The sequence below is a fragment of the Diuraphis noxia genome, unplaced genomic scaffold (genome assembly GCF_037042655.1).
Source record: "Diuraphis noxia isolate RWA-SAM2 unplaced genomic scaffold, SU_Dnox_SAM2 contig0004, whole genome shotgun sequence".
NCBI classification, from domain to species: domain Eukaryota; kingdom Metazoa; phylum Arthropoda; class Insecta; order Hemiptera; family Aphididae; genus Diuraphis; species Diuraphis noxia.
Window position 1 is genome coordinate 14,391,001 of NW_028301714.1, and position 11,526 is coordinate 14,402,526.

The 11,526-nt window shown below is 27.0% G+C and overlaps 1 protein-coding gene across 1 annotated transcript; it reads left to right on the plus strand.

Moving 5' to 3' along the window:
• The first annotated feature begins 438 nt into the window (after positions 1–438).
• On the plus strand, positions 439–2,492 carry LOC149055745 (uncharacterized). The gene is made up of 2 exons (XM_089226940.1): positions 439–997; positions 2,419–2,492. The coding sequence occupies exons 1-2, from the start codon at positions 439–441 to the stop codon at positions 2,490–2,492; spliced, it is 633 nt and encodes a 210-aa protein (XP_089083066.1).
• Positions 2,493–11,526: the final 9,034 nt, after the last annotated feature.

Here is an 11,526-nt window from a genome sequence, read left to right on the forward strand (position 1 = left end):
AATTTACAATAAAATTGAAATATGCCACTTATTAATCTTAATAAGTATATTGTTTCACAATTGATTTGATCAATCATACATCGATAATCTATATGGATAGACCACTCGATAAATAAGTTATTATACAATAGATTTATTTATATTGTTCTTTCATTAAAATTCTAGTTACAGGTATACACACATAATTCATAAATACATAATAATTATATATCTCATATTATTTACGTAACATATTATTCAACGAAATGAAAAAAAAATATTTATTTTTTAAACATAAATGTTTTATTATGTTGTAAAATAATTCAATAAATGTACCTACTCAAAAATGTAAAAATATTAGTTAGTATAGACTACCAGGATCACACAACATTTTATACCGATGGATCTAAAACTGAAACAGGAGTAGGGGCATCGGTATACTACAACAATGTAATAAAAATGATCAAACTCCCTGATTTCTGCTCCATTTTCACAGCTGAAGCTCTTGCGATCTCACACGCACTTGAGATAGTTAAACAACAAAAGATAGACCAAGCGTTAATACTAAGTGACTCATCTCTTAGCGCTCTAAACAGTATCTTAAATATAAAACAACCCAACACCATATCCAGAATAATCCAAAATCAGATCTCTCTACTAAATATTAATAATCAAATCATTACGCTGCTATGGATCCCCAGCCACGTTGGAATACCAGGCAACGAGACAGCAGACATCTATGCCAAAAGAGCCATAACTTCTCCTGATGCCATCTCTGTCCAAACATGTTCTCTGAGTGACATCAAGGGCGTCATACAGGCCCTGACACTGGAAAAGTGGCAACATCGTTGGGCTTCTTCACAAACAAAAACAAAACTCAATGAAATTAAACTCTCCATTAACCCATGGCCAAATTACCTTATCAAAAGACGTCATGAAGTAGTAATCAATAGACTAAGAATTGGACACACCTGGCTTAAACATCGTCACCTCATGAGACGAGAAGACCCAGGCCTATGTACAACTTGTGGGGAAGCTTTAACTGTCAAACATATCCTCCTATACTGTCGAAACTACGCAGACACCAGAACAGCCTTAAGTACACCTGATGAGCATCTATATGAAGCACTTGGACCCGATCATGAAAACACTATCAAAATCATAAAGTTTCTTAAAATAACCAAATTGTATAACCTTATCTGACATTTGTATTTGTATCTATTTTGTACTTTGTTTTTTTTTCTTTTCATCTTTCTCTCACTTCCAATGCTGCAGTACTTCTATATTTTAACGATATACCTTTATAAATAGTCTACATTGTACTTAATATTCACAATGTTATCTAGCATCTAATTTAATGTTTGCATTGTACAATATGCCAATAACCTTTGCTGTTGTGGCTTTAATGAAATAAAAACAAATAAAAATAAGTTAGTATATATAATAGTAATATAGAAATATAATATAAAAATTAAAAGTATTTAGACATAATTATACCTGAATGGCTAAAAATTAAAAAACAAAAAATTAAATTCTATAAATATTTATTTATATTTATCTTGCGTAAGTTTTACGGGAATCATTTCATGACATATTTAAATTTTAATAATAATTTTTGAATAATATTCTATGCAATTTTAAAAATTTAAATTTTTATTTAATTGAATTCAAAAAATCATAAAACTTCTTATCAAAAATCAACTTTACCATAACTTCAAATAAATGAGATGAATTCAAATTTTTTCAAAACTTTAAATCCATTATCTTTAATTTAAATTAATTTTTGTACTAATAATAGCAAATTATAAACAATCTTAATTTTCTAATACAGCTTTAACCACTCAAATTGATTATGTTTTTTGGCTGTTTATATTGTATAAATTATTTCCCGATGAAATCCCTTCACATTAATGTTTATATCCCTGATATAATGTGTGTACTGTGTAGTACGAAAAAAATTTGTATATTTTAGTGTAGGTATGACTGCTTTGTTATAGTATTATACTTCACAAATAGCAACATATAATTTTATATGCAAGTACGCGTATACATATTGAGCAATGTTGTAATTATTGTTGAATTTAATTCAAACGAATTTAAATTATCTACAATATAAAGCGTACTATAATGTTTAACACATTTTGAATTTGGACTATTCATATTATATTATACACTTAAACGAAACTATTCAATACCTATAGGTATCTAGCTATAATTATACCAATTGTTTTTCTGCGAATCATGTATAATAATTATGATATGAATATAACATGGTAAATATTTTTGCGGTTTTGTGTATTCTTTGAATAACGATATAATAAATAGTATACTCGATATCTATATAAATTTGAAACACAATGATTACCAGTTTAATGCGGAATCTACATTTCAAATCATAAATGATTTAATATTTAATTTTAATTTTGTTATATTATGTAGGGGTGTCCGAGGGCAAGGATAAGTCCTTGAGCCGAGTGGTCACGCCCATAAAATATTCTTATATACCTGCTTAATTGAACGAAATTCCAATATAATTGATCTCATTATCTATATATTATAATACATATATTATATATACAAAATAAAAAAATATTGTTAATACAAATAAAACGTATGAAGCAATAATAACTGTTACGAACAAGACACGACAATATATGTGGCTCGGTAGCTGCCGGTCTACTTAAACACAATTAGATTGCAAATCAAACCGTCATGCAGTTATGAAATTTAAAGGTTTTAGTGATAAATATTTTAACGTTCATTTACTTAAGTCTAATTGGCTATAAAATTCAATGCTCGAATAAATTTTTTGTAACCGATTAAGTATTAAATCGAATACTATTATAGTATTAAGGTATATAAATCGGTTTTCATTAAGACTTAATATTGAAATAAATGGTAATATACCTAAATATTATTGTATTATATACGATAATGTTATACTGTATAAAGACGAAATTATATTATAACTTACTTAAGTAGTTAAGTAGGATAAATCGAATTTGAATATATGATAAATTTATGTTCTACTTTGATTAAAACGTGTCGTAAATAAGACAATAGGCATGCGTTAAATTCTCTTACACTATAAATTTCAAAATAAGTTATGCATTTTTCAGGTTCTCGAAAAATCTAGAATGAATCTTTACGAGCTTTTTTCGCAAACTGCACCTATACATAATTGTATATATTATATGAGGTCATTATTGCTAGTTATTATAGAGAAGCTATTGCTGAGTAGAAATTATAGTTAATGAACCTATTCAAAATATTATCGGATGGTATAAATATTCTTATACTAAAAATTCCAAAATATCTCTAATCAGTTGTTTATCTGATAGTTTTATATTTACAATAAGGTTATCGATTTACATAGGTATCATTTATAAAAGAGTTACTATAGTAACTATAGCACGGAGGGCTAGTCATTTATAAAATAGTTATTTCACGTTAAAGCCCCGAAGAATATGCGTTGATCCATGAGCTCAGCACCAATATTAGGAAATGATAATCATTAACGATTAACCTAAAACAAAAAACCAAAATTTTAAAATAATACACCAGCAATTTAAAATTTTTGTATGAAGGTGATAATTGACTATTGTGCGCAGAACGTTTAACTAGCAAAAGATTATTTTTTATACTCAGAATTCAATATTGCTAGATAGGTACTAGGTGTCTGTGTTTTAATATAAGAATTATACAATCATACAATCATACAATATAATAGTATAAAAATCAAACTGGACAGTCAACAATTTGAATAATGAGTTTATGATTATAATATATTATTTTTGTTTGGTAATTTTAAAATATTATCGATCTAAGAATCATCATAACTTGCACATAATTCACATAACATTTGTAACAAACTAAAAAGTTTACTCATATGCAGGTCATAACTCATAATTTATAGTTTATTTGAACTGCCAACTGTCATTACTCATTATGAAATATCGTAGGTTCGCCTTGTCGGTTATCATAATAACGTTGACATTTTTTAGTTAATCGTCTATCAACCAAACACTTTTTTCACTGTATACGCAATTATTGGAAGTTAAAATTTCTCCATGTATTATGTAAGTACAAATGTACAGTACAATTCAATATGTAAATAAATAAATAATATATATAAAAGTTTTAGTTATAAAGTAAACTAATAAGTTTATAGGTATTGTGACTTCATATACTAACAAGTTTAAAATTATATTTTATTGTTATACTTTTTATTCAGCATTTATGCATCAATAAATACCGCAAAGTTTACATATGTATTATATGAAATACGATGTGCCGTTAATTTAAACATTTCATAATCAAAATGATTGAACACATTTATATGCTTATTTAATACTTTTTTCCTCCTATAATTTGTGGATAGTATTAAAAACTAATTTTAATTAAAGTATATAATATCATATAGCCATCTAGGTACGCAAACATATAAAAATAATAATCAGATAGACTTCCTGGTATAGAATATTATTTCTAAGTGCTATTTAGATGCGTTTTAAACAAAATAAACGTGTAAATTAAATTTATTATTATTATTTTTTTTTTTTTAATTTGTTTGCTTACACTGCAGTCACGTGGATTAAAATAATATTATAAATCTTATGAAATTATGACCTACACCGCCTAATCATATTAGATGTATTTTGTATACTACCTATTTAGTATTTACTAATAGCGACAAGCAAAATTTAGTAGTATACCCAAATAGTCGTCATATAATGATGTAAAATCCTCAGAGAATTGCGTACTAAAAAAAAACCCACTAAGTCTTAAAGAATAATATTATATTCTTAGTTTCCTTAATAAAATAACACTACAAGTAGATACTATATTAATATTTAAATTATATTAATATTATAATATTATATTCTTGCTCAACGAACACACTTATAATTTACATTTCATTATGTTAGGTATTAATCTTTTATAAATAAGATCACACAGATACACTACGCGTCATATATACTTATGTAGGTATGTTATATTATTGTGTGTAGAACAAATTATTGTAATAGAAGTTATATATACAAGGAAAAAAATAATTTAATATTATTAACAAAATAGTTTTGTAATATGATTTATAGTTAGAGTAACACAAATATATTAGTCACAGACATAAATACTATAACCGTTATTTAAGTACATTGTAATAGCTACATTACTTTTTTTGTTAATTGATGTTTTAATCATATAACAAAATTATTAATAAGAATGGCAAATGTATGGTTGTAGCTACAGAAAATATTGTTCAAAACTTCAACTATTTATCGCAACAAAACATTTGATTAGAATAGAATTACTTAACCATTTATGAATTGATAGTTTGATACCGGCGTACTTTAAAAATAACTGTTCGTTTGGTAAAAACCACTTAACCGCTAGGCTTAATGATGGTACACATGTTTTTGTTCCTGCGACAGTACGACAAGCTGACAAAACGTTTGGTGTTCCGTATGGTGCTTTTCCGTAGTGCCTATTATATTATGCTCTGCATTACTCAATGCTGCGTTGTTGTTTACCACGAGGTTCGGAGGTTCAAAGTGTCATATTATTTTAAACTGTGCCTTTGAAGTCTTGAACTGTTTTTAAGTGTTTAATTTACTATTATATTATGCTCTGCTTTGCTCAATGCAGCGTTGTTGTTTACCACGAGGTTCAACGTGTCTATTATTTTAAACTATGCGTTTGAAGTCTTGAACTGCTTTTAAAAGTGTTTAATTTATTGTGAAAAATGGCCGATCAAGATGTTACAGATATGCTAACGGCTTGGGGTTTAGAAACCTATGTTAACATATTTAAAGGTAAGTCGTTAAAAAAATAATAATTTTGTTTAAAGCACGTGTTTTTAAATTTTAATACTAACATAATACATAAATATTAAGTATGTAGGACGTATACTTCCAAGTAAAATAATAAAATGATGTCCCTAATTAGGGACCCTAACCCTTTAAAATTAATTAAATTTTTTTTGAAAAATTCAGAAGTTTTTTAAGATTCTAAGTTATAGGTATTAGGTATACGGTATACCTAAGTGAATCTCAAATATTGTTTTCTTATTTTTCAAATAATTAAAATGTACCTATATAAAATATTATGTAGGTAGGTATGTATAATACAAATTAAAAAAGTACTATATTAAATACCTAGGTGTTTTTAAAGAATATATGGCCGTGGTGTGTATATTAGTGTGTTCACGCCGTATAGTGAGCCGCACGATTTTAATAAAGAAAAGTACCCCAACTAAACAAATAACTCATTCAGCTGATAATGCGATATACATATACATTATTGGACATTCTCAGTGTGACGTAATAATATATAATATTATAAATAGGCGCCACTTTAAAAGTTGACACTGCCCTAATTTTAAGTGTGATACGATCGTCACCGCAGTTAACGTTGTTTTTGATGATAACATATTTTATTGACATAATATTATATAGGTATAGGTACCTAATACTATACAACCAACAAACAGTATTTAAAATCGTACGCCCAACATTTACAATGGAATGGTCCAAATTTTATATTATATTATCATGATAAATTATAACAATATATATTTATAAGACAATACAAGATCACTTCAGTATTTGGAACAGCTATTATGTAATTAGATTGGTAATTTTGTTATGTTCGCATTGTACGCAGAGTGATAGATTTAATTTAACACAATTATATAATGAATGTATTTAGTCTTGTTAAATGTATCACCCCTTATGAATATTTAGGGAAATATTTTTAGAGGACGAGAAGATAGACTTAAGTCTAAGATAGTAACATTTTATGGATGGCAAATAGAATACAATAAAAAACAAGAAATAAATTATTTTGATAATTAATATAAATAAATCATCATAGTAATTCAATATATTATTAGATGTAATAAGATTTAAAATGTGAAAATTGAATACAAATTATAATTTAATACTCATTGTTATGGGCTTATGGCTATGCGGCGCCAAAGTGTTCAATACGTCTCTATACGCGTTGTAGGTACTGGTAATTAATGATAAAAATAACTATTGTCCAACAGCTTAACCTTAATATATTTCCCCTGAACATTATCTGTATTGGCAACCAAACGTTAGACATGTTCACCGAGACACCGAAGTATGTTATGTTGTACAACCGTTACTGTTTAGTATTTAAAAAATATTTATTTATTTATTTTTATAAAATCGCTCGTGAACTAATCGACACGAATATCGACACCTTGTTTTACGAATCACCCGACACTGATATAGTTTAAAAAGTCATAGATAGATAGACACCTTTTTATAAGTTTTAGATTAGAAAATATATAATATATATAGATACCTACATAACATATTATAAAGTTAGGCGCAACTATTAAGAATGTAATAACTTTGTTGGTAACATTGAATGTATTCCTATCGTTATTATTTTTTAATAATAATAGTTTTTTTTATTTTAATAATTTATTCCGTCACTCATTCACTATTCAAATATATTCATGTAATAACGTTAGCCTTAGCATCCCTAAAAAATATACATGCACATAATATGCATACATCGTAGTTCCACTTATACGTATAACCTCGCGTATAACCTAGGCTGTATAATATAATTACAAAATTATGCAACTTGGTTTAACTATTTAAATCGTGTAAGAATACTATAAACTGAAAGTTTGATAGTTATATACTAATATAATAATATCGTTATAAAACACGATCAACAGTGTTAATGAAGTATGTCGACGTAAGATACACAAATAAATAATGAAATAGCTGAAGGAACCGAATCATAACGAAATCAGTTCACAAAAACTTAATCACGGTCATAAATCCAAATCGTAAAAATGTATCCACATCACGACCGAAATATTTTTGATCATTTCTTATACCTACATAAAAACAAATTTATCGGTCTTACAGTATATTGTTTATAAACATAATATATAATATTAAAAACGTCGTCACTATACAGCTTTCATAGATTATTAAGTCACATTTGCCGGCGCTTATATAACAATAATACGTAAATGTTATTTAGAAACAATGTTTAAGCATTCTCTTTTGGAAACCACGCTATGACGCACGGGATTTATAAAATAGTTTTTTCGCTCGGTACAGCTAGAATCTAAAATGTCGTGCGCAGATCTGATGAGCTTGTGCAGCGGATTGGTGAGAGGACGTGCAAACCGGACGAATTATTCTCTGATGTAGGAGTAAGGAGTGGTTATCTGTTATCTGTTGGGTTTTATTATTTTATTAATCGAACAAAAAATAATTCAAATCAAGAGAAAAATATTACATCCGCCACTTATTTGTATTTATATTTAAGTGGTATGGGAAGCGCGGAAGAAACTGCAATTGACGCCGCGAACGGGTGTTATAGTATATAATTTGTAACGACAACGAGTGAACAACATTAAACTCCTCAGCTGCAGTTCGAGCAAAAATACTGCAGAATGTATTAATGTATTATAGATGTTTTTATAAACAAAAAAAAACTACTAGATTAATTAATATCGTTTATAAGCAATTCAAGTTTAAGTATCGTATGAGCGATCTATACGCGTCTTATGAGTCTTAATGTATTATATCATGTACAAGGTGTAACTATTAAAAGGACGCCACATACGCATGTGTTGTCTCCGTCTTACAAACGCGTAACATAACAAATTTACACTCAGCGTTTTACTCCGTTAGCTTAAAAATTAGAGTGTATAGACCTATTATAAAACTTGATGATAAGAACATTGTTTGAATTAGTTGGAAGTATTTTTACGAAAATTCTGTTTTTAAGTGAGTTATGCGCGTCTAACACAATTGTAAAATAAAAATGTTTAAAACGTAAACACTCATTTTCTTGAACAAAATCAACTTTTTGAAATATTTTTTTTATACATGTAGATACCTATGGCGGCGTCGTCGGTTCAAACAGAAAAAAAAAGATACCTGTAGGCTGTAATGGCAGTTTGGAGTCATTACAAAGCAACGTTTATGAAAAAAAAAAATTAATATTTTTATTTTTTACTGATATTTTCGTTACCATTTTAAAGTTTTTTCTTCTATAAATGAGAGCATAAATTTTTAACTTCATTTACGAGTAATTCGGTTCATTTATGTTACACCTGTATCATATATTGTATTAAAGTTAATTTTCCAAATCATAGTTTTATAACAAAACTCGACCATTTTCCAGTTCAGCTATTTAAAAAATTTCAAATTTTAAATAAACTTAGCTATATTTTTCTCAAAAATGTGTGACTTTAATTAGTTACTCAAATTAATTTAAACTTTGAAATACATTTTTCTTAACTTAGTAAACTTTCTTGAAATAAATTAAATTATTTAAGCAAAATACCAACTTTGCATAAATCACAAAGGAAATTTATATCAAATCCTCGTAATACTGCACCCCGTGTATAAATTAATTTATCATGAATTAATAATCGATGGGTTATATGTGTTCATCATTATTATAATATGACTATAATATAATATGTTAATCTGATTATACTAACTAATAACTATACGAGTCATAAGACTTTATGTTAAAGTAGCCGGATGTCAGAAATATTTACTGGGCTCCCTCCATGATAAAAATATTCCCTGCAGGCTGCAGGTATGCATAAAACATACTAATTTTTAGGTAGGTACTTTAATCATATATAATACATATAATAATAGTTCATACTAATAAATTGCGTAGTATCTAGTCAATTCATCACAAGATGGAGTAAATCAAATCAATATTTAATAATAATAATATTTGTTCAATTGAACAAAACGGACAGATAGTAATATAGTATATTGAGCAATAAAGTTATATGAATAATCTGAGTATTATATTTTTATATTTATGTAAGGTCAGTCAATAATTGTTATATAACAAACTTTTAAATATACAAATATAGAATACAAAATATGTTAATAATAATTATATAATATTATACAATAGTTGAATAGTCAACAATACTCAATAGAATAAATCAATAATTATGTATATGTAGGTTAGGTTACTTACCTACATAAGTAATCGTAAGTTAATCAATAGTAATGATTAATCTGTTGCTTATAGACTATAGTCAGACATGTTTTGATATTTAAATTAAAAAATATAAAATAGAGTATTAAAAATTTAAATTTTGCTTTTTAAATACTTCAATACATTTTCAGAAAATAGTTGAATTGAAAATGAAAAGATTTTGGTTTTAACCCCCTTTTTAATTTGTTTTAGTATCTAGCCCTAGCCATGATTTTGATGTAATAAGTGTATAATTTCTTTTAACTTAACGTCTTAACATACGTACGAGTACATTATTTTGATTGGAGACAGTATGTCAAAAAAAATTAATAAGTTTATTTTATAATAAATATATTAGTATTTTTTTTTTTTTTTTATTATTGATCGTTTACAACTTCAGCGTCAAAGGCCATTAGTTATTTTATTTTTTACATTACGTTTGCTTACATATTTAGATTTTGTTATAAATATTGGTTTGCTTGAGGAAGTTAATTAAATCTGCGTTGAGTTGGTGATTGGCTCCAAGGGCTGCATCGAGGTTGTGTGATATACTGATATCCCGTGTTTAATCCTTTCTTGATTATACTTTATGCAGTCCGATATGATGTGCTTGACAGTGAGATTTGTTCCGCAGGTTGTGCAGATTGGGGGTTCCTTTTTGGCCATGAGGAAACCGTGTATGATTCTAGTGTGTCCTATCCGTAGTCTATTTATTACTGTTTCTTCTTTTCTTTTGAGTGAGGGGTTATACCATTGGGTAGTGTCACATTTGATTTCATTGAGTTTGGTATTTTGTTTGAACCAGATGTTTTGCCATTTGTCGTGGGTGATTATTTTAATGTATTTTTTTGTGTCATCGTATGATATTTGTTCTATATTAGTATTGTTATTATGAATAGTAATTTATTTTACACTTAGTAAAGTTTGTAGGTTGGATTACATCATTTTACTGATAATATTGCATTTAAAAATTTCAGTGTCTACAAAAGTACAAAATATAATTTTTTTTTGATAAATGTAAGACATTTGTTACATAAACTACTACAATTGAATGTAAAGCATACTATAGAAATTAGTACCCACGAATAATATTTTTAAATTACAATAATATAGCTGAAATTGTTATTTTTAGTTATTTAATAGGTAATTTCATCCAAATTTGAACTTAAAATAACTATAAAAATATTTTGTTTTCTGCAGAATTAACTTCTTACATGGAACTTTGTTTTTAATTTTTAATCCTTAGCTATAAAACCAGACACATATGCGTGTTTCTCCAGAAGACAGGACTGGACAAACTTATTTAATCACATAAAATAACACAATACCTTATTATAATATTATACTCATATAATTTAGGCATTTATCAAAAAAAAAATGTATCTTATCCCAATGGCCAAGTTGCTAAAAAAAATTTAAATTATTAAATTTTGTACAAATTTGATCTTTGAATGGTTATAAAAAATACGTGCCTATGCATTTTAAATATTTTCTAACTGCTATTATATCAACTTATGGGGAGCTTCGCATTAA

Excerpts from the sequence above, each read along its gene's own strand:
- LOC149055745 (XM_089226940.1), top strand. The coding sequence starts at position 439 with ATGATCAAACTCCCTGATTTCTGCTCCATTTTCACAGCTGAAGCTCTT. Across the intron at positions 998-2,418 it reads ACGAGAAGACCCAGGCCTAT|GGGTGTCCGAGGGCAAGGAT; the intron begins GTACAACTTGTG and ends TATATTATGTAG.